General features: G+C 49.4%; 2 protein-coding genes across 2 annotated transcripts in view; one reads left to right on the plus strand and one right to left on the minus strand.

The window, feature by feature from the left end:
• Su(var)3-3 (lysine-specific histone demethylase Su(var)3-3) overlaps nucleotides 1-24,340 on the plus strand; it is a 96,129-nt gene that overhangs the window by 24,106 nt on the left and 47,683 nt on the right. The gene's annotated exons all lie outside the window — the stretch shown is intronic.
• Tollo (Toll-like receptor Tollo) lies at nucleotides 16,250-22,515 on the minus strand. Its single transcript, XM_086914006.1, has one exon. It carries the CDS (start codon nucleotides 21,836-21,838, stop codon nucleotides 18,101-18,103), a length of 3,738 nt encoding a protein of 1,245 aa, XP_086770132.1. The 5' UTR covers nucleotides 21,839-22,515; the 3' UTR covers nucleotides 16,250-18,100.

Consider the following 24,340-nt stretch of genomic DNA (forward strand, 5'->3'; position numbering starts at 1 on the left):
ACGAACGGTTGAAAAGTATGGGTGACGCCGTTCGTGGACGCGATGATAATACCGCGTAATAGATAATTCGTAACCGTGCTCTCCCCGTACGAGTGGTTTCGAGGGTACGGATTAAGTGGGAGGAAGCTGACCCGCGTACGTGGAACGAACGTGATGCTTTTCCTCGAGTATCAAAGAACTCATCATCGTCTCCATTTTCGTTACGATTCTATTCGCCACGAAGAAGAAGAAGAAGAAGAAGTTCGTTCGAGTTGCAGATCACATACGCGTGTCTCGGAAAGGTATTCGATTTTTCCTGACCCATTTCACGCGTTATTGCACGCAACACTGGTTATTACAACTTGATATTGAATATGATTTAACGATAATTCGCGGAGCACGAAGTAGTATTCGATTCGATCGAATAAAGGCGAATTGCAAATGGACGCTCGACAGGATTATAATAAGGAACTTGTTTTCAACGAAACGGCCAAGGGGCGAAATAGATGAAACGAATGATAAAACTTTATGTAATGATAATCGCCGTAGATTATATTCTTAGCAATATCGAATTTACGAATCTGACGTTTCATGTCGGAAGTTTAATTCAGTTATTTTTCCATTTTTCTTTTTCTTTTTTTTTTTTTTTTTTTTAATACAATTTTTATCGAATTTAGAAATTTAGAAAAGTCGAGGATAGAAAAAATTATCTATCTCGTAATGGATCGGATCGTTCGAATTTTAATTCCTTTAATAGCCTCTTTTCCTCTCGCTCTTCTTCTCCGTTTTCTCTTCCTTCTTTCCCTGCGCTGCTTTCTTTTTTTCTCTTTTCTCGTCGGTAGAAAATCGTGTTCTCGACTACATACACGCGTTGCGTGCAAGATAATTGGATCTCCTTTCAAGTTCCGCGCGCCGTGGGTTACAAGACGTCCTCTTTCCTCGATCGTGACGGGTTCGACACAAAAGTGCTAGATTTCGTTCGATCGCTGGAATAATTTTCGTTCATGAACGGCGCAATTTGTTTCGAAATCTCTCCTTTCTTTTTTTTTTTTTTTATAAATTTCTTCCCGCCTTCCTCGTTCGTTTCCTTTAATATCGATAATAACAGCTATGCAATATACGATGTCCCATATCGTGTAAAAAGATTTTAACGATCGGCTAGATTATTTTCCCTGGTTCCTGATGCTAAAGAAAAAGCATCGTTCCGTTCACGACAATTTGCAACGGAGATCCGGTGCCTCGTGTCTTCTTCCCTCCTCTCTACTCTCCTTCTCTCCCTGGGTTAATTGATTTTTCGATTTTCCCCCATGCAAACAGCTCTGGATCGTTCCCCGGATTTCTAGTTTACGCGGAGGATATCACACCGTGGATAGATTGAAATAAGTACTTACGTACACACTATATCGGGATCAATCTTCTATTTGCACGCGAGCGAGTAATCGCGGAAGAAGAAGACGAAGAAGAAGAAGAAGAAGAAGGGGAAGGTATCGATCGAGACATTCCGATTCGCATTTCCTTATTGCTGCTCGATCGTAGATAGATCTCTCTGTCATTATGATAATAATTTTCCGGTTCGACGATTTGTACGCGATACAACAGACGTTTCTTTAAATGCCCCCGATTTCTTTTGCTCCCCTGCTCTCCCCTCCTTTTTTTTTTCTCCTTTTTACCCCATTTCTCGTGACGAACCGAACGGTATTATTCCTTCTCCACTCCACTCGAGCTCTGCTTTCCGTCAAGCGTAAGCGGCTATGAAAATATCCCAATATAAACCGCAATCGCGTAATTATTTTCTACGGACGAGTGTCCAAGATCGAGAGAGAGACCGGTCGTACACACGAATCGAGGGCAATCGTTGTGTTTCAGAGTAAAGAAAACAATGTATATATATATATATATACATTATATATTGGACCAACTTGGGCGTATTCACACGGAATCATTCACACCGACACGTCGATAAAGTCGAATCAAAATGTAGCGAGGGTTGTGCACGAAATCGAGGCGCGCAACAGTTGCTTACACATCCGAAATCCGGCTGTTAATCGGCGGGGGGAACTGGCTGGCTGCTCCAGCTCTCGTTTCGCTGCCTCGACATTATCGGAATCCTCTCACGCGCGCGAGCGAGCGAGCGAGCAGGCGGCTGGTCCGGCCGTAAATCATAATTATCATCGTGTACGCTTTTATTCGAATGGAAATTCATTAGGCTCGCTCGGTGCATTGTAAACAACGCGACGACGGAGGGAAGCGGTGATCGGGGGCAGAGAAAAGAGGTTGAAAGAGAGGAGGAGGGGAAGAAAGGAGGACGAGAAAGAGAGGACGGATGAGACGGAGAGCGTAGAGGAGGAGGCGAGGAGCAGAAAGGAGCGAAGGAGGGAAGGAGGGTAATTTACAACAAGGAGAGCCCGAGCGAGCCTCTCTCGGAGCGGATCGTGAGTTCGAGGCACGGAAAGGTGAGTTCGGCCGACGGGCGTGCGGTATCGATATTACCAATAATTGTCGGCCTGAAAGGTTATCTCAAGAAAGCGTGCATAGCAAACTCCCCACCGACGTGCCCGATAACTTATGAAGGCTCCTCGCGTCCTTTGCTTTCCCCCCCACCCCCTCAACCCCTCCCCTCTCCTCTCCTCTCCTCTCCTCTCTTCTCTCGGTAAATCCGCAGGATCCGAAGCGGTGTGTATGCGCCGGTGTGTGTATACGTGTGGTAGTGGTAGGTGCCTCGATGGCCAACCTCGTACCTCGGCGCATCGTGGTGCCTTCGACACTTGGCCATTGTCGGTAACACGGCTGCATCAGGGAGATACGTGCAGTTGTAACTGACATTTTCCAGGGAACGACGTTCGTATGCACATGTATGTATATAATACATATATAATACATACATACATATATATATATATATATACATAAGACGTCGAGGCAAATGAAATTCAACCGTTGAAAGGTGGCACGTACTACATACGCGACGCGGGCAGCCGAGGGAAAGAGAAAAGTGGGGCGGAACGAGGATGGAAGTGGACGATTCTGGCGTGGATAGCTTGCGTGGTCGCCTAATAACGATTATTATCGGTGGAATAAGCGAGAGCCGTTGGTGGTTCTGAAAGGCCGTCGATCTTGAGAGTCGCCGGTGGCTTCGTTTTCGCGTGTTTTCTGCGCTCGCCACCCCGCCGTACTGGTGGTGAACGTGAGAGGAGGGGGATATATCCCTCTTTTAAACGCGCCGCGTTCTCGACGTCATGCCGGGCACGGTGTCACGCCGTTGAAACGCCGGATGAACACCGATATGAAGTGAATAGGACGCGCGTGGGACACATTCCACTCCGTTCCGCTCTTTCTTCTTCACCTTTCCCTCTTTCACTCCTCCCTCCCGATGACTCCCCTTTGGAATTTCGAACGGACGGATCCGTGATTACGGTACGATTTGCACCGGGCGACATTTCGTGAACGGTCCATTTAGACTCTCGGGCGTAAAATGCCAACAGAGAGAGAGGGGGTCATGTTCTCCGTTCGAGGGAGAGCGCGACGAGGAACGTCGAGGACGGGGGGAGATGCTTAACAGGCCGTTAAACGCGCGCGGATTCGTGCGCCGTTTCCGCGGCGTGACCGCTCCTCCGTGTAATTTTCGAAAGAAATGATAAGTATACGGCATGCGTTCGTCTTTGGTGAAAGGAAACGCGAGAATCGTTCCCCGGCTACGTTCCCTACGTGTCCTTCACCTTTGACCCTCGTGCGAGACTTTTAACGTCTTGCCTAGTTTTTAAAAAGATGTACGATACTCGGCCTCGCGTGAGAATGAAATACGATTCACGGAACATCGAAGTATTACGTTACGAATTTAAAATAAAAAAAAAAAAAAAAAAGAGATTTAGAAATCGATCGTTACGTAAAGGTTAATATCTCGTATTTACAATTAATTGCTTGTTAATTAATCGAATCGAAGTGAAAGAAGAAAGAAAAAAAAAGAAACGTTCGGATAACATTGGGGATTGCGTGGCGTCAAATTGAGAACGAGCATCCCTCGTAATGTTGGATCGGTACAAGCTCGTTTACGCAACCAAACGTGTCCGCAATGTTTCTTCCCCAACAATACCGTCTGGCCGACAGCCACGGCGAGCGTCATCGCTCATGAATCTCGGATCGACGACAGGTTATCCTTCCCCGGTGGGGAAAGTAGAGAAAGGTTAAAGGATTAACAGTAACTCACAATTACGATGGCAATAGTCAATGGCGGCGCACGCGTCCGTCCATCAACCGAGACGTTAATGCCCCCTCGAATATAAATAGATGGTTACCGCGTGGGCCCGACGTATTAATTATCGTCCCCGCCGACGATTACTGTGGATCGGTGAATCGAACGGCCGCTCTCTCTCTCTCTCTCTCTCTCCCGCTTCGAGAGATGGTTTGCAAACGGAAGTGGAGTAAGTCGTTGGTCGCTTTCCCATGGAGAAACTCTCTCTCCCTCTCTCTCTCTCGAACGAGATCGTTCCCCGTAACTTATAACGGGATCATCGGTGGACAGTGGCATTGTGCGGCAAAAACGGCGGGCCCCGTCACGCGTATTAAGAGCTCTAAAGATGCGGATCTAGTCACGAGTCCTCCTCCTCCTCCTCCTCCTCCCTCTCCTCCTCCTTAAAGTTACGCGTCGGCTTAACGCCCTGTTGTTGCATCCTTTGGACCCTTAGTCCTTTCGATTCTTGCCTCGGCCGTGAAATATCGTGAACTCGGTTTATTTGTGTTGCTCGTATATACATATATATATAATAATAATAAACGCGCTTATTATTCACGACGCGAGGTTTTCGATTCTTTTCGACGGTCGAGAACAAATTTCTCCGTCGCTCCTTCTTTCTTCCGCCGCGACTCGTAATCGTCGAGGGGAAGGGGGGAGGGGAGGAGAGGGACGGTATCCGCGAGAGGGTAAATGATATCCTCTCGGGCGTTCTACCTTTTAAGATGCCATAAACAAGAATTCGCTCGATAATGTATTTGAAGGATCGTACGTTTATTTTCGAGTCGATCTCTTTTTTTTCCCCCCTCCCGCCTCCCCCTAAATGGCCGTGGCAAGGAGATGCGTGGCAAGGGGGAGGAGGGAGGAGATGGTGACGGTGTACGCGTCTTTTTTCCTCCTCCTCCTCCTCCTCCTCCTCCTCTTCTTCTTTTCTTTTCTTTTTTCTTTTTCGTTCGGCTCTTTTCGGATTGTATAACCGCGAAGGAAAAAATGTATGCGCAAATATATTTCGACGGTCGTGGCTCGCCTTTATACGCTGCTCGCCTGCCACGTTGGATATGAATTTTCGTGCAGCATCGTTGTGCACGTGTATTCCCACCATCGGGCGCCCATATTCTCCGCGCGGGTTCGCGCGCAGTGGTGCTCACTTTTGCTCCGTACCGCTCCCCTTACCTTCTCATTCTCGAGAACGATACGTCGACGTGTATCTCTTTACATGTACAACTCGTATTATAAAAATCGAACGATCTATCCTCACAATGTAACATCGTACCAACGTACGATGATAGAATCCGCTTATTCTTGAACTCGAAATCCGATTATACGATGATGAGAAGTTGGGAAAAGATAGCGGACAACAATTGGATACTTGTTTATTACACGTGGATTCTATCGTGCATTTACATTCTCACCGAGTCGTTTAGTTCCTTTATTTTACGTCGAAAGTATTTTTTTTTTTTTTTTTTTGAAACACCGGTACCGGAATTCCCGGTTTTAATTCAACATCGAAACTTTCCCGTGGTCGTCAATTTCTCCTTCCGAATCGTAATACCTGGTCGGTCGAACCGTATGTAAGCAGCTGTTCGCCTCCACTCTCCCATCAAGCTGCCACGTTATCGCGTTGAAATCCAGGAAGACAGGTTGCTGGATTTGTTTGCACGTTGCGTTGTTAGGCCCGTGCCGTTCATCCACCTCCCCCCCTCTCTCTCCCTCTCTCTTCCTCTCCCCGCTATCTCCGCTTGAATTACCGCCCCGAGATTCTTTTTATTCGCGCGCTAAGTGTATTCCCGGATAACGCTTCCGATTGATTTAGGCGGTTCCAACCGGGTTCCCTATTAGATACCATAGCTTACCATACCCTCCAGCTCTAATTGCAGATCTCGCGCCTCCGTCCGAGGACGGTGGTCTCTCACGCCTCTCACGACGTAGATTCCTCCGACTCGCGTTTCCTCTTCGAGTTACTCCTCCGCGAGGGGGACCGTTGCAGCGCTCCCTTCAGGGAGCCTTCTCCCCCCCTCCATTTTCCGAGAAATACTGCGAATCACCGGTGGACTCACTGCAAAACAGTCCCGTAACGCGAGTAGAGTTCCACGTGCAGGAGAAGCCTTGATTCTCTCGGGGTAAGGACAGGTCGATAACGGTGCAATCTCGTTTCTTTTCGCGTAATTAACGCACTGATGTTGCATCGCTCATAACACTCGCCACCCTCGTCGTACGATTACTCTTTTTTTTTCGCGGGTGAGAGATGTTTTCCACGGACGGTGGTGGACCAATCGTTCGTTTTTGACCTCCTGCTCTCTCCCTCCTCGTTACACGCTCAAGGGGGACGGATCGTAAAAATGTTACGCGACACTCGCGGCTTTCCCGTCCCTCTTCCCGTCGTCGTCCTTATCCGTCCAGGGTCTCGTTTTTCGTATCTCTTTATCACGCGTTTGGTCAAACAAGGTGGCCGTACAAAGAGTAGCCGAGGATCGGGTTGGTAAATAATTCAGAATTGCCTTCGGCCGTCTATTCGTCTAGCCGAAGACCGCCGGACGAAGGGGACGTTTGGAATTGCAATTACGTACACGTGTACGCCGGGGCTCGCGTGTAAAAATGGGAACGGCAAGCGGAAGCGGTTTTTCCCGGGACTTGTGTGCCGATTCGAGACGACGACGACGACGACGACGCTGAGAAAATTATTTACAACTGCTCGACAGCGTTATCGAAGTCTCGTCTTCTTAAAATCAATCGGATAATTAGTCGAAATCCGATCTCTCTTACGGCGACGATCGTATCCTCGTCGGAGGCCGTGATTCGTGAGGAGGTAAGAGAACGTACGAAGAGAATCCGACTTATTAGCGAATTCGGGTTAATCTGGCGCAGCGAGGAGGATGGCATGATGGATACTTTTTCACCCTGGCGAGCGGTAGAGCAACGGTGGAGGAAGAAGTGGGAACGAGAGAAAGCGAGGGAGAATTACGTAAAGGAAGGGAGAAGAAAGCAGGATCACGCGAGGGAGAAGAAAGAAGGAGAAGGAAGAGAGAGAGAGACGGTGGGCGAGGGTGGGAAGCGGTGGAGAGAAACGCAAGAAGTAGATTGAGGTTGATAGGAAAGAAAATCGCGCTCGCACGGCGTCGTTAGCTTGTTAAGTTGCACGCAACACCTTCGCCTCGAATACCGGATATACGGCCCTCCTCCTCGCCTATACAACCTCTTTCTCTTTCTCTCTGCATCTTCCTCCCTTCGATCTTTCACCCCGATCTTGTACCCTCTCTTCCTCTTGTTAACACGATCTCGACGTATCGAACGGGACTCGAGGAGATCTCCCAAATTCGAACGAATCCTTTTTTTTTTCAAATATACGGAAAATATACGTTTTCGAAACTTTCGAAGACAAAAGAAAAAAAGAAAACAGGATTCTGTTCGACGCAATCTTTCTCCAATCTCTCGCGTTTCTTTCGCGATCATCTCTCTTCTCTGCTCCTTTCGAATCCTCCTCCTCCTCCTCCTCCTCTTCTTCTGTTAGAAATCGACCGATCGCCGACTTCTTCCGCGAACGGAACTCGGTGAGATGGAGTTTTTCCCGGCCGGCTCCACGCTCCACGGAAGAAGGCTGTCCTCGAGGAATGGCCCGCGAGAGCGTGCACCGGCTAAGAGCACTCTTTTTCTCGATATTACCGGGGTAAATGGTATTAGCTCGGAGACACAAGGATATTCAGGAGGATAAGAAAAGTTACAGAGAGAAAGAGAGAGAGGAGAAACACGGCGCCGCGCTGAATTATTCCTTTACGATATCGGCGTTCGTTCGAGTTACTACCCCCTCGCTTCTACCCCCCCGCGTCGCTTGCCCACGTTCTTCCTCGCAAGAAAGAAACGCAAGTCAGGGAATTGCATTATGCACGTATCGTCGCTGAGCCGGATTGATTCGTTTCTTCGTGTTATTAAGAAGTTCCTCCTGCGCGCCTTTGAAATATGCACCGCTATCCCGTTGTATTATTCACCGTTGCTCGGCTACGATCCTTCCCTTCCCTCCTCCTCCGTCCATTGTACTCGCGCCCGTTCGATTTCGCGAATTGTTTCTCGCATCCCAACGTCAACGTTTTCTCCGATACACCTGAAAACGCACGGTATATCGAAATACATCGAATCGTTTTAAATCAATTACTCCAATTATATTTTTTCGATTTCGTTTCTTGTTGCATCGTACATACACGACGAAACGTACAATGCATTTCAAACGTGCGCTCGAGTCAAAAATTCTCTCTCTCTCTCTCTCGATCGGCGAATCGTTAAATTAATTACGTCTCACGCGTAACGACGTGACCATTGGAAGAAGTTAGCAGCGGCCGTTAATTAAAAAAGAAAGGAAGGAAGAAAGGAAGGAAGAAAAAAAAAATGGTCGGAATCGTGGAAAGGATGGCGTCGCTTGTCCACGTGCATTAGCCTTAAGCGGGCTCGTTTAATTACTATCGCGGCTTATGCGCCTGTAAACCGGCCCTAAAGGACGATAGCCGGACTCGATTCGAGGAGGAGGCTCTCCGTTGGTCGGGTTTCCGCGCCACAACCACCACCATTACCCTGGTAGAAGAAGAAGAAGAAGAAGAAGAAGAAGAAGAAGAAGGAGAAGAGAAGGACGAAAACTCGGAGGGCAACGGAAGACGGAGAGCACGTTTCTTGTCATAGCCCGTTGGAAGGAAAGGTGGACGGGCGCTAACCGTCCCCACCACGCCTCCCTTGCCGTGGAGCGAGGGGAGAAGCGTGGCATGCGAGCAGCAACCAAGACGAATACCTACCTACCTCGTGAAGCAGAGTGTTCCTCTGTCGAACCGCTTGGCCGTGGATGCTACCGAACTACTCCGCGGGATCGGCTCGATCGGTATTCGACGGTTCTAGCTCGATGACATATATGGCGTAAAGGTGAGGAGGGGAGCGGTGGGTCGAGGGAGAGATCGGTGGAACGATAAGTAAATAGATAAAGGATCGGTTCGAAAACGATGTCGGTCTCTGAATCTCTCCTCTCTCTCGGGGTGTTTTCGGTGGAGCGTCGGGAATGCGGCGGCGATAGTTGGTGGAAGGCTCGAACGCTTAATTGCTAATTGAAAATTCTTCGTGGCGCGGAGATACGTGGACGCGCTCGTCTAAAATATAATATATATATATATATACGGTGCATAAGTAGCGGTAATGAGTCGTGATTTTTGCGGGGAGGATTCGCGTAACCGAGGAGGAGGAATGCCATTAGATTCGAAACGTTATCCGTAATAATTGTAACAATTTAATCCGCACGGAATCGGGAAGGAGGACCGATTTATACTGTTAATGGCCCCTCTCTTTTATCACCGATCCCCTTCCGTTCTCGTATCCTCCAACGTATACACTACTTTGCCACGTTTAGAGATCCAGTTCTATCGCTATTTGCTCGATTTCCTTTTTGGAACGCGAAGAAAAAAAAAAGGAAAAAGAAAGAATGGTGGACGTTGTTGCCTGCTTACAAACTCGTTGAGTAGAAATAGCAGGGAATGCCTGTAAACTCGGACGTGCGTTAAACGCGCGTATTAAATCATCGTCCCGAGTCCTATTTATCTCGATCGGCGTATAACTTAATTCTCGGTTTCCCGCGAGGGGAAAATTAACAAGGCCGTGTCGCTTTCGAGTCGGAAATCGGCGATGGTTTTCTATTGTATTAATTTCGTCCAAGACGAGAGACGTTTCTATAACTTTTTTTTGTTTTTTTTTTTTTTTTCGATCAGCCACGAACAGAATGAAGAGAATTTCGATTACTTGGCAGCTGCGTTCTACTCCCCGCGGCAGATGTTTCCTTCCTCGATCGCGCGTGTCTACGCGTTTCGCTCGCCGAATTTCTCTTCGCGAAGGGTGACACGCTCGCGTTTCTCGAATGAATTTCTCGAGACCCGTTTTAACCCCCGTTTGCGGGCCAATTTAAGTTTCTCCGTTTCCCGCGCAGGGCCAATTTATGAAAGTTAAGGGACAGATATATTACCGATCATAAATTCGGGGGGCCACTCCTCGGCGGACCGAAAAACTCCTGGGCTGTTTTATGGCTTTTTACGAGGCTCGAATGTTCTAAACAGCCCCATCATCCAACGTGAAGTATCGCTTATTTCATTAGGATCGTTGATTTATTCTAATTGAAGCAATTAATTCGATTTCCTCGGCAGCCTTTTCCATCCCGGGCTCCGTGGCGCGTTACTTTCTTTTTTTCTTTCCTAACGGTCCGATCTTTCTCGTCAGATTTACATTTCTTTTTCTTTTTAATCTCCTATCAAATCCATCGTGAGAATTTCTCCGTTCCACACGAATTTCCACATCATTTCTTCCTCGCGATCGACCGTCCAATAAAATAATATATCGCGCAATAAAAGCTCGTCCTCGTTGCCCCGCAATCTAATTACGCATTAAATAATTGACACGGGGATAATAAAGTTTGGCGATTCCGCCTCGATCGATTTGAAACGCGGATGCAACAGGCTCGTTGATAAGCGTGGTCAACGATCGGGAACGGGATTACGAGTCGAGGAAAAAGAATGTTCAACCCCCGTCGTCGAATCGAGGGGGGACGAGGCGTGTCCCCGTCGTAGTATTATTATTATACGAAGCGAAGAAGTCTCCCGGGGGCTCGCGCTCTGCCCTTCCAACGATGGAACAAAGACGGAGGATGGGAAGGAAAAAAGGAGAACACCTTTCGGTAAGATCGTCGAAGAACCTCGACACGCCCCGCGACGTCGTTCTCCACCCGTGCAGAGAGAGAGAGAGAGAGAGGAGGAGGAGGAGGAGGAGGAGGGAGTTGGAAAGAGTTGATTAAAGTCACCGGTCCTCTGCAACTTGTATTTTCGACCTCTCGAACCCGGCTGGAGGCTGGATCCGATTCAATGTTCCGCAAAAGTGCTTTGTAATCGATCAGGAGACCGTGGAACATGGCTTTCTTCCGGTTGTGCGTCAGTCGATACGTGGACGGACGAGCGGAGAGAGAAAGAGAGAGAGTCCCACCTCCTTCGATCACCGTGTATAATAATGTTTGCTCGGCTCCGGTACCGAGATGCTTCCTTAATAAATCGAATTATCGAACATTTATCTCGGTTCGTTAAAAGTCGATTTAGTCGGTACAGTATACGTGTACTGTACTCGTAAACGAGTCGTCTTATGCGAAACGATCGACCGTTCCCCACGCTAATACGACCACCGAGGTGTCCTTTCGCCTCTTCTCCTCCTCGATCATCCATCCTTTCGAGGAGGGAAGCGATCGTCGTCGTCGTCGTCGTCGTCGTCGTCGTCGAGACCGAGATCCGCTCGTAACGGACCGTTTTCTCGGAATAACCTTCTTTGTTCTCGATGAACTTTGCGCAACTTTCTACCTCGGCTAATACTGTTCAAACAACACCGGATCTCGCTCGTCTTTTCCAATTTCTTCTCCTTTTCTCTTTTCCCTTCCTCTCTCTCGTTACTCGAGAAAAATTCCATCTTTCGTTGCATCTTTCGTTTCCTCTCCCTCGAGTTGCTTCTCTCAAAGTCGAAGCCTCGAAGACTGGTGAAGGGTCGTAATTGATACGATCGTCGCGCGACATAGCCGGATCAACGTTTTCCTTCAACGAAGTTCGAAGCGCAACTCGTCTCGCAACTACTGCTGAGAATGATTTCTGCGAGTTATTATGATGTTACAGCCGTGTGCTGGGATCGGGCGAGAGGGGTATATTGCGGTGTAACCGACTGTAGTCGTATAATCGGCAAGCCGCGACGTGTACACGAGGGCCGGCCTCCGCGGATAGCGCACACGTGTGAAATATGCATTCGGCCGAGACAATGCGAGCCGGACACTAAATTCTCAATCGCGATAACTAAACCGCGTACACGCAATCGTACACGCGCGTGTACGACATATAAAGTTCACGTGCCGATGTCCCTCGCACGAAAGGAGATACGATCCTCCACCGATGCGCCGATTTCTCCCTTCGAAACACCTTTCTTTTCTCCCCAAACAAAGAAATCCCTTTTATTATCCCTCATTCCTCCTCTCTCCTTTTGCCAACCATCGTTTTTTCCGCAACGATGTTGCAACTCTCTTTCAAAGTTTCGTTCGAACAAAAAGCGGGGAGAAACCGAGGACGAGGCCAAGTAGGAGTGTGTTGCATGTCGCACGCGTTAAAAAATTTCGCGAGGAGAAGAAGCCCTCTCTAATCGCTGGTGGTTTTACAAAAGAGCGCACGAATCGCTCGATTCGCCACGGCGAAAAGGGGGCTATCTCTCGGATGCATCGATGCACGATGCGCAAGGTAGGGAGCGATTTCGACTAACGACGCCTTCCGCTCATTGGTCTTAATCTGAGCCACGAATCACAATCGGCTCTTCCTAACATGGAGCCACGGCGGAGGAGCGTTCCCTTCTCTTTCTCGCCGCGCGGACATAGTGCAAACAGAAATTCCGTTATACCGCATAAAGCATCGGGGGCCACTCTAGTAGTAGGTTGGCCCCGGGACACGTGGTGGAGGAGGTGGAAGAAGGTTGGTGGCGCAGGCATGCGAGCTGCATTCCCCTCTCCTCGGCTGCTTAACTCGCTTCCAGCGAGCGAGTTAGCGAGCCGCTGAACGACGACGACGAGCCAAAGAAATATTCGAGGAATAAGCATTTTATCGCCCCCGCCGTATTTTATCGCCCCTAATTCATTGTTTTCCACGCCACGATCTTTCAGCTTTACGCCCCGCCATTATGCTTTATTCCCTCGCGGTGGATAGTCGCTCGTTTCGCATCATCCCCCTTCGCCCGTTTCTTGCGTTTGTTAGTTTTTTCCCGACACTTCTAACGCACCTGGCCGCGCGCTGCCTTTACGTCTTTGCTCTCCTCTTCTCGTCGTTTTGTCGTCTAATCGGTTTAAGCTTCGCGCTCGAAGCTTATACGAAAGACTCTTATCCACGATTGGATTGGAATGGAAACGAGAGGGTTGTATGATAATATTTTTCGCGTGATCGTGGACAAATTAATTGGAAGGAGTTTGATTTTGAAGCTCGATACTGGATGAGCAGGATCCCCATATTTCGAATAGGTTTGTTTTCAGGGAATGAAGATGGTCGTTTCGATCGGACAATTTCTTTGATTTATGAAAAAAGGATAAGAAAAGTACGGGTAATAAAAGCTACGTAGAATCTATTATTCGATCAAAATTCATATTCGTATACGCTTCGCATAGTTGGCAAAGTTATTCGATCTTCTCCTAGATACACGTCCTGTATACGTATCTATCGCGGTATCAATCGGAACGTATCTAACTCTCTTTCATTCCCGAAAAACAAATCCAATATTCCAAATAGCTTTGGTCCACGGTTACCGTGGATGGAACTTTCTCTCGTGGAAACAAGAACCCGTTCCCGGCCAAAAGACCGCGGGGATTGGATCCGATAGAAAGCCGAATGTTTCCTCGACTCATAAACTCTTCCCTTCCTCTCCCGCCCCCCCCCCCTCGAAATCTAATATTCGAAATGGACGTCTCTTACAAAAGTAATCGATCAAATTCCGAAATACAAGTGTATGCGCGATCTCTCTCGTCGTTCCAAAGAATCGAAATCGAGATCGGCTGTTCGAGTGATCGACGAATTTTGGAAAAAAAGTTCTTTTTCCTTTTTTTTTTTTTTTTCAACGCACCCTTCCCTCAATCTCTCCTATCTCCCCCGATTTTTCTTTTCTTTTATCTTGGATCGATCGATCGATCTTGGACACGATCGGCCTTTAAACTGCCAAGCTGCTCGCATAATTCTTCCTGGGATTGTTTCGCGCGCGGTAGTCGCAACAGGTTGCGCGGATTTTTCCACGTGAAATTATATCTCGGCGTGGAAACGAGATACGCTGTTTTCGCCCGTCGTTTAAGGGGGTTGTTGATTAGAAAAGTGGCGGAACAGGATCGGGTCGAGACGCGTGGCGATATGCATACGGCGAGCTATGCACGAGTCTCGATAAAGGGAAAACAGGCGGCGGAGAGAAAGATATATATATATTTCGTAGACTGGATTTACGCACCGTAAACACTTAATAATCCCTGGTTGATAAGAGAAGTAATTGAATCGAGTTTAAATAGATTGGAACGATTGGAGGAGAGGATGCGTGGTTATGCTCGATCGTGGAACGATCGAATTTATACTTGGAAATTTGCAATTCATATTTCGGTGATTGTCCAACGTCGTATACGCGCGTACTTAGCCGCCGCGTACGTGTGCCGAACGCTCGTGACACGTTACATTCGCGCGTGGAGGGTCTTGCTTGTTCAGCGGCTGTTTCGAGGAATGGATTTTAATCGCGAGTAATGTTATTCGAGTCTCGTGTTCGAGAAAACTTTTTTTACTACTATTTTCTTACTGTTAATCTTTGCATTTGACTCGCGGGGATTTAATGCGAGAATTTGACACTCGTGTGTACAAATCGTCAGGTTTCGACTAACTTTTTCTGCTTGTGGAGTTTTTTCCATGTTACATGTACATCGAAAATGGATTGCCTTTTTCCCCCTTCCGATAAAATTTTACGTAATCCTGGAGATGGATAGACTGCCTTGCGATCTAATGATATGTTTAAAATTACTTCGATGTTATTCATTATTGTAATACCTAAGGACGATCTAACGTTTCTTGGTTCCATAACGTTTTATCGATTTTGCATCCTAATAAATGCAATCTAATCCTGCCAGGACAAAGTTGCAAAGGGGATACGGAAACTTTCACGCCAGTCAATCTCGATGCAAACGACTCGAGTGTCGGACACTGGGGGGAATTTCCTTCGTCCCAGCTCGGCAATTATCAACATTATCAACGTAATGAGAATTCCTAAGGACGGTGAAAACCGCAAAACCGGTCGAGAGGGAGAGGGTTGCGCGCGCCTTTCCCATATTAATTCGCGTAATCGCGATTGCGCGACGTGGACGCGTACGTATTATTCGTAACGTGGGTAGCAGGTTTGCGTCACGTCTGTTGCGCATCCCGCGCGATTCTCGCGCCTTGATTACACGCGCAGATTACGCGTAATCACGGCCAACGATAGCGCTACTAACCGGCACGATCGCGTATCGATGCAAATTACGGATCCGCGCGTCGACATATCGAATCCCTGGCATTTCGCCTATTCCATCGATTTCCATCTCTCCCATCTCTCCAATTATCTCGAATTAAAAATTTCGAAACCGTTCGATCCCGCCGTTCACTTTTTTTGGACAAATTTTATGTGGAGAAAATTCCCGATTTCTTTCTTTCTTTCTCTTTTTTTTCTCAACGATCGAATCGGAATAATATTCGAATCGCATTCATCGTCGTTGATTCACCGATACGAGGCAAACTGTGGAAAAGGAAAGTTCCCAGGGGCTGCGTGTAATTTGATTACGGGAGGATCGATCGGCCGCGCCACGAAGTTGCGCCACTTTATGTAAATTGTTGGGGCCGCGAAGCGTATGCAAACCAAATTTCCCGACCACCTCGAACCGGAGATCGTAAGATTCTAAAACTACCCGTGCAAGTGGACCCGTTAACCATGAAGATGAATTTCAACGCGTGGTTTACACACGGTTTTATTTCGATCGTGTCCATTCGACGCGTCATCCAATATTTGCCACGAGGCGAATCGATTACGGGAAAGGAAAAGAAAAAAGAAACTCCGCGTCTCCTACTTCTATTCAACTATACAACGACTCGGTTTTGTATGAGCGGAGTAGGACGATCAAAGACTAGGCTTCGATCCTACCTCGCCTCTTTTGCCCAACCGAATCTGATTTCTATTACAATGAGGCGGTCATTACTTATTCCGTTGATGTAACGGTAACGAAACGTGATGACAATGTAAACAGACGTGACTCGATTAGCATAAAGTATTGTTTCGTTGCGGTGAAATCCTCTCTTAAGAGCGGCAAGTTTTTGACCAAGTTTTTTTTGCACTCCTCGAGCGCAAATATTCTCAACTTGTTCTCAACTATAGGCGAATATGAAAAAAAAAAAAAAAAAAAAAAACTAATACTCGTTGTCGAGATGCGAATGAGGTATGCGTATAGAGGGAAGGTGAATAAGAAAAGACGGATAATTTTAAAAACATAAAAATAGAGCATTTTATTGTTCAGTCACAGGTTTTTATTCATTAACATTATCTTTCACGTCGTCCTCACGTCGTCACGGGTATAATTTGCAAAAGGGAGGATTAGAGATGGGTATTATTTGAAAATCGCTTGCGAGGAAAGCTAAAAGAAGATCGATCTCACATTTGTTTGTACATCGATTGTTTTCGAATTTATATTATTTATTACAGCGATCGTTTCGCTTCGCTTGCGCACCTTTTCTTTTTCCCCTTTTCCCCTCGAATCCGACCGTCTCTCACCTCTTCTCGAATCCGAGAAAAAGAAAAACTAGAAATTTTCTCCTACGAGTTCGATATCCCTGATGTGGCCCTCTTCGAGAGCCAATCGAGAATCGCGAAAAGGAAGAGGAAACAAGAAGAAGAAGAAGAGAAAGAAAAAGAAATAATAATAACGAGGGAAATAACGGAAGGTAGTAGACCGTCGAATTCAAGCGGAGGCCTCGCATGCGACGGAAAACTGTGCCCGCGCGCGTTTTTGACACGTCCACGCGATGCCTCCGTTCAACGTTTCTTTTTTTTCCGGGCGAAAATAAATAAGAATATAGGAAGTTGCACGCATTAATACTTTACAAAAGGAAGGAATTGTTGATAATAATAAAAGAAATGATCGTCGCTTAGCTTAGGAAGAGATATTTAAAGTTGGCCGGTCTTATAGATACAAATTAAATAATACACGCGTTGGATTCAGCGCGCACGATCAAAGGAGGAAGTGGCAGTATCACCGCGTTCTCGGCTCTCGTGGACCAGAGAGACTCACCACACGCACGAATCGCTTTGCGAAAAAAATTGGAAACTCGAACGTTTCACGGAACTCGAAGAGGAAACTCGATCGACCATCGATTATTCTTATTCCACGATCGTCGTTCGAATCGTCGTTCGCCTTCCGCGCCAAGTTCGCACACATCATTTTCGCATCACAAGCGATAGCAGCGACGTTTAGGGTGTTGTTAAAAAACGTAAATTCACATGGCACACCGCGAACCTGGCTCCGTATATATACATATATATGTGTGTGTGTGTGTGTATACCAGAGAGAAGATATCGCACACCGGTGATTCCGGAGAGAATATCTCTCGTCCGACGAGATCTCTTCACGCACCGTTAACCCTAAATTAACCGTGAGCTCGATCAACCGATTATGGGGCCGAATATGTTGTCGATAGAGACGCAGAAGACGTATTTACAACGATTTTTAAGCTATCTAGCAAAACTCACTGACTCGCTGCAAAATGTACAGACACCATAGTATAATCACGAGGGAAGCACCTTAAATATTATAATCACTCTCTCTTTCTCTCTCTCTCTCTCTCTCCTATCCATTTCTCGTATATTCTCTTCTCTATTTACAAAAGCACACACTGTTTCTCTCTTCTCGTGGAACTTTTTTTTTCCCCCCCTCCACTTTTCACGTTATCCTCGTCGTTTTCTTTTTTTTTCCTTCGCACGAGAGAAAAAACGAAAATCCTCTTCCTCTCTGTGAAGAACATTTTATACATTCGCATAGAATCCGCACCAGTAGTATTTACACTCGTATATATCCCACTTTATTGCACCTATTGTATAAGGAAACGCACTGCACCCTTCCTCCGGCCAGTCTTCGCGCACCACCTTCTCTCTTTCTCTCTCCTCTTTGAAATTCACGCCCACAATCCCACACCGGAAGGAAAGCGCGGTATACGCGGCACGCATATATTATATATATATACACATACACACACGGAGAGAAACACAGTCACGCGTAGAAACAGCTGGGAAGACGAAGACACCAAGCGAACGAAAGCGCGTGGTAAAGGTGACGGTTCATATGTGGACGGAGACGGTTCGCGATCCGTTGGACGTCCTGTTGTTGTGCTGGCGTCGGACGGGCGGCGGTTGCCTCGTCCTCTGCGTGGTCCTCTGATTGTTGGGCACGTCCGGCAACGCGAACCGCAGCTTCTCCCAGAACAGCTTGTCGCCCCATTGCAAGTAGGTGTTGGTCTTGAGATAGAGCCTGATGTCCGGGTCGAGGTCCCGTTGATGAACGTCGCCGACCAGGACCAGGATCAGCCTCCGCCTTCGATCGCGCAACACCTGATGGTGGGCCGATTTGAAGTCGAACCGGCACCACTCGGACTTGATGAAGTTCTCCGAAAGCACCATTATCGTCCTCCTCGAGGACTCCACCGCCTGGACGATGGTGTCGGCTATGAAGCTGCCGACAGGGAAGTCCCGGTAGTGGAGGCACAACTTGTAGGAGGGGTTGCCCATCTCGAGGACGGGCGCAAGCTCCTCGGCGACGAACGCCTCGTCCTTGGAGCTGTAACTGATGAACGCGTCGAACAGTTTGTCCCTGTCGTCGCGGTCCACCTCGTGGCTCCTGTAGAATATCCTCACCCCGAACCTCGAGTGGAACCACACGCGAAGCTCTTGACGGAACACGAATCCGAGCAGGCAGAGGAGCACGACCAACGAGGACGCGACCAGAGTGGTGACCAGCAACGGGAGATAATCCTGGAGCACTTGTTTCTCGATTATGGTCTTGGTGAGGTTTCGATGCGGGTCGGTCTCCGTGCTGGCCGCCCCGGTGCACGCGCTCTCGTTGCTCCCCCTCTCGTTGCGCTCCTCGTCTCTGCCGCGCGTCTCGGCCACTAGGAAACCGAACTCGTTGTCCGCGAACACCTGGTCGCCGAACGCCTCGAACTCCGTCACGTTGTACACGCAGCGCAACGCGGACGCGTCCGTGACGCGCACGTTCGGACCGCGGATCCACTCCCGATAACTTCGAAGGTAGTCGCACTCGCACGACCACGGGTTCCCGGACAAACTGATCTCGATCGAGTTGGGAAGGGTCCACACGGCCAGCACTGTCAAACGATTCCCCTCCAATCGAAGGGTGCGCAACGATCGAAGGGTGGAGAAGGTGTCGTTGCCGATCGAGGCGATCCGATTCCTGTGGAGGTAGAGCAGCTTCAACGCGTCCAATCCCTCGAACTCGTGCCCCTTCAACTCTCGAATCTTGTTGTCCTGGAGGTGGAGATCCTCCAGATCCCTGAGCCCGTTGAACGATCGATTCTGCACGATCTCGATGTTGGACGAGTTGAGGAACAACACCTTGAGCTTCTTCCGCCCGATGAAAGCGTGGCTGGACACGAGGCGGAGATCGTTCCCGTCCAAGTAGAGGCGGGTCGCGTCCATCGGTATTTGTTCGGGCAGTTTGTTGGCGTGGCCACCGTTGGAACAATCGACCACGTTGGCCGACCACGATTGATCGTGGTAACACGTGCAATTTGCGGGGCAGGTCATCTCGCAGTCGCAGGCGTCGAAGTCGCAACAGTGGCACAGGGCGAAGCAATGGGTGTCGTATTTGCACAAGAACTGGGAGTGGGACGCCTCGACGAGGGGCACGAACGCGTGCTCCCGATCGTAGAGGAGCTTGCAATAGATGCTCTCCAAGTCCATCACTCGCGGTTGCACCCTCGTCTGATTCTGCCTGTTGACGCGTTGCAACCACTCCATGGTACAGTCGCACAGATACTGATTGTCCCCGATGTAGAACTCCGGAAGAGGTTTGTCGGGCGGCACTGCGCTGATCCGCAACGCGTACGGCTCCAAGTTCCGTATCTGATTCCCCTTCAACTCGACCGTGGTCAGGTTGGGCTTCTTGAAGAACGAGTAACTCTGCACCTTGGATATCTGGTTGTCGTTCAGGTAGAGCCTCTCCACGCTCATCGGTATCGCGTTCCCCGTGATCTCGGTCAGCTTGTTCTCGCTCGCGTCGAATATGCTCAAATTCAGCTGGCTCTCGATCTCGAAGTAATTGCCCAGCTCCCGTATCTCGTTCGAGTGTATGTCGAGCCATTGCAATCCGGTCGGTATCATGGCGTAGTCGAACCATCTCAGCTTGTTGTCGCTCACGTTCAGCCACACGAGGTTGGACAGATTGGTGAAAAGGCCCGCTATGTCCGTCAATTGGTTGCCGTCGAGGCGGATCGCTTGGAGATTCGCGTTCTCGTCGAACGTGCCCGGCTCGATGTATTGTATACGATTCATCGCGAGATTCAATATCTTGAGCTCCTTGATACGATCGAACACACCTTTGCTCAGATTGCCTATGTGATTCTCGGTCAATCGGAGCCCGTAAAGTTGGGACACGTGGTCGAACGTGCCGCTCGGTATCTCCGAAATGAGATTCTCGCCGAGGTCGAGGGTACGGAGAAGGGGTGTGGCTTTGAGCGCGTCCGGGACCGAGTGGAGCTGGTTACGGTTCAGGTGGAACTCTTGGAGGGACGAGGCGTTTCTCAGTGCGCTCGGGTTTATCGTGTGCAGCCTGTTGTTGTCCAACGAGAGGAGGTTCAGCACGTAGAGGCCGCTCAGCGTGGTCGCGTCGATAACGGTGAGCAAATTGTAGCTGAGCAGCAACGTGTGAAGATTGTAGAGGGCGGAGAACGTGTTCTCGGGCAGGCTCTCCAACAGATTCTCCTGCAACCGGAGTATTTGAAGGCTGTAGAGGTCGCGGAACACGGCCGGGTCGAGTCGGGCGATACGATTGTTGGAAAGGTCGAGCACCACCAGACGGACCAGGCCGACGAACGTGGCCGCGTTCACCCATTCGGCGGTCAACTCGTTGTGGGATAGGTCGAGCACCAACAGTTGGGTCAACTCGGTGAACAGGCCGGGCGGCAACACGTTCAACGTGTTGTTCCGAAGATGGATCTCCTGGATGTTCCTCGCGTCGCTGAACAACTCGGGCGGCAGGCTGGCCAGCCGGTTGTCGGCCAGCCTCAACACGGCCAACGAGGAGAGGCCCTCGAACGCCCGATCCGCCATGAAGCTGATGGCGTTGCATCGCAGGTCGAGGCTGTGCAGCCTGGTCAGGCCGGAGAACGCGGCGGTCGGCAACGATTCCACGCTGTTGTTGCTCAGATCCAGCTCCTTCAGCTTCGACAGGCATCTCGAGGCGCCCGTGAAACGGAAACTCGTCACGTCCCGCAACCGATTCCTCGTCAAATTCAATATCTCGAGGTTGGCGAGGGGGCAGAGGGCGCCCTCCGGTATACTCCACATGTTGTTCTCCCCGAGATCCAGTTTCTCCAATTGCTTGAGCTCGTCGGTGAACGCGCCGCCGGACACGTCCAACGCCATCGCCGACCAATCGGTGTTGTGCGTCCTCACCGTCAGATTCCTCAACTCCTTCAACCCTTTGAACGCGTCGTCCGACAGATTGCCGATCTTGCAATACTCGATCACGAGCTCCCGCAACTCGACCAACGGCCTGAAACTGCCCGCGCTCAACGAGCTCTGGTAGAACAACGCGTCGCTGCATTCCAACCTGAGGCGGACCGTGTGCTGCGGCTGTATCACGCTGAAGTTGGTGTTCTCCAACTCGCTGTTGATCGTCCTCAAACGGCACACGAGCGAGACGTCGTCCTCGGTGTCGCCGGTCGCGACCCACTTGCACTCGTCCGGCGCTTTGTAACGGAGCGCCTTGCTCAGGGACGCGCCGAGGACGCCGAATATCGTGCCTAGAATTATGGCGAAGAACGCAGGACTGCCCCGCATCTTTCTCGCCCCGTTTCTCTCTCTATCTCTCTCTCTCTCTCTCTCTCTCTCTCTCTCTCTCTTTCCTCTCTTTTCCCCTTCACCTCTACCTCTCAATCTTCCATCAAATCTCACGCGAACACGGCTCCTCTATCTGTCGCGAAACCGGCCGCGATCCATTTAAGTCCAATCAGATCCGCCGATCTCGCATCGCCCATCCTCTCTTCTCTCTCTTCTCTCTCTTTCTCTCTTCCTCGCGGATCTTCTTCGCTTCAATTCGACGTGTAAAAAGATCACCGCTTGGTTCCCGCGATTTTTCCTTTCTTTCTTTCCCCCTCCCCCCTTTTTTGTAGATCTTTTGGCGTTTTCCTATATATATATATATATATATATATGTTTCGCGAATATTCGCGATACGATCTTTTCTCCGTTCTGCGTGCGCGCGCAGCAAGACGATTTATAATCCTGGAGATTTCATCCTCTCTCGTGTCTCGTATCCCTCGTTTGTTCGAACACCCGGTTCGAACAGAAGTCGCGTTCACCGACCTCTTCACCTTGAAGATCGGGTTTATCGATGCTACACACCCGGCGGTACTCTCCTCGCGTATTCTCCTCTCCCGAAACGAGAGGAGGAATAAAAATCGTCGGGACGAAAAAGCGAAACGGGCGTCGATACGGCGTTGTGTATACGGCTCCGGTAAGACCCACGGTTCTCCGAGGACTGGTTGGCAAGTTGTAAGGCCCGAACTGCCACCGCTACCCTCGCCCCTCCGCCCACCCTTCCCACCTTTCGCCCCTCCCCGCCTGCCTTCCTTCCCCCACCTTTACACCTTCGTAGCCGTCGTGGTCGTAGCCGTCGTGGTCGTGTGCTCGTGCGCTCGTGTGCTCGTATGGTCGTCGTGGTCGTGGTCGTGGTCGTGGTTGTTGTCGTTGTCGTCGTGGTCGTCGTCGTGGTCGTCGTCGTGGTCGTCGTCGTCGTCGTCCGTGGCCGGGGCCCGACGTTCTGGCAAGCCTATAAAAACAAGACAGGTACACTCTCCGGGCCCTTACAGTGGCTCCTCTGCCTCAGCATCTGCAGCCTCCATCCACACCACCGCGTCGTCGATCGGGGTCTCCTCGTCCCACCTTGGCAGTTTCAGTTGCCTCGATCTCGCTCCTTTCTCCTCTCCTCTCCTCCACGCTGCTCGGGCCTCCTCGTGGTTCTTCTTCTTCTTCTTCGTCTTCTTCTTCCTCTCTCTTCGCTTCTTCCTCTCTCGCTCGACCCTTTTGCCTCCACTCCGCTCCGCTCCACTCCACTCCGCTCCGCTCCGCTCCACTCCACTCCACTCCACTCCACTCCTGTCGTTCCACTCGGCCGTATTGCCGAGTTCGATTCGTCCGTGAAACGCCTCGCCTCACCGTCATCTGTTCTCACATCGTTTCTACGATTCTGTCACGGGGAATGAAACCTCGAAAAAGAATGTTCGCGCGCTCAATGCCTTTGTGCGAATCCCGTTCCCATTCGCATTCCAGTTGTCGCGAGAGTACACCGCACCGGCTAGCCGTTTTGCAACTAGCCGTTCGCCTCCTCCCCTCCCTCAACCCTTTTCCGCCTCCTCTTTTATCTTTCCACTCCTTGCAACTCTTTCATCCGTTGGTTTCGCCGATTTATAATCCGCGCGAGCTGGCTGTTGGCGACGCGTATCCGACGCGTGTTACACGAGGGGAGGGGGAGGGGGGAGGAGACATACATTGTTCTTTTGTGCGGAATTTTCGCGGAATTGAAAATTCCGCCTCTCTCTCTCTCTCTCTCTCTCTCTCTCTCTCTGTCGTGGCTGGATGGATGAGGAGAATCGCCTCGGATAACTCTCCTTCTCGAAGGAAGAAATTCGTCTCGCGTTTTCGAAGAAATCGATCGATCGATCGATCGACCGATCCGATCGACGAGACGAGAGCGTGTGTCGTCGCGTGGTGGCTCTTTTTTTTTTTTTTTTTTTTTTTTTTTTTTTTTTTTTTTTTTGTGAAAGTAACGAGTGAAATACTTTCCTTTCACGGCCCGTTTTCCGCCTCGTCATTATTAGCTTTATGGTCTGTTTGGGATTCGCGCATTCCCGGCTCCCATTCAGTGTAAAACGATCGGACGCATTGTGTCAGGAATCGTGTGTTAGGGACACGTCAAGTGGTTCCCTTCCTTCCCAAGTGGAGGAGAGAGAGAGAGAGAGAGAGAGGGAAAAGGAGAGATCCGCCTCCTTTCAGAAAACAGTGCTCGGTAGCTTCCATCTCCCGTCGTTGAAAAGTGATTTGTTACCTTTACCCGGGCCAAAACGTAGGGGACCGAGCATTTGGCAGCCACTCGAACACGGTTCCACCGGTTGATTTACTCATCGAAATTCAAATAGGAGGATACATCATTTTCATCGGACCAATAAAAGTATCATTAGTAAAATGAATGCCGGTGACCGGCCTCGATTCGTTCCACTTCCTTCCTCGTGCGTATCTCCTTTTTTTTTTTTTCACCTTCGAAAAATCGATGGAAAAGGAGAG

Source organism: Apis florea, unplaced genomic scaffold (genome assembly GCF_048593485.1).
Source record: "Apis florea isolate Af1SG1 unplaced genomic scaffold, ASM4859348v1 contig_3564_pilon, whole genome shotgun sequence".
Lineage (NCBI taxonomy): Eukaryota > Metazoa > Arthropoda > Insecta > Hymenoptera > Apidae > Apis > Apis florea.

Coding starts and splice junctions, on each gene's coding strand:
- Tollo (XM_086914006.1), bottom strand. CDS start 21,838: ATGCGGGGCAGTCCTGCGTTCTTCGCCATAATTCTAGGCACGATATTC.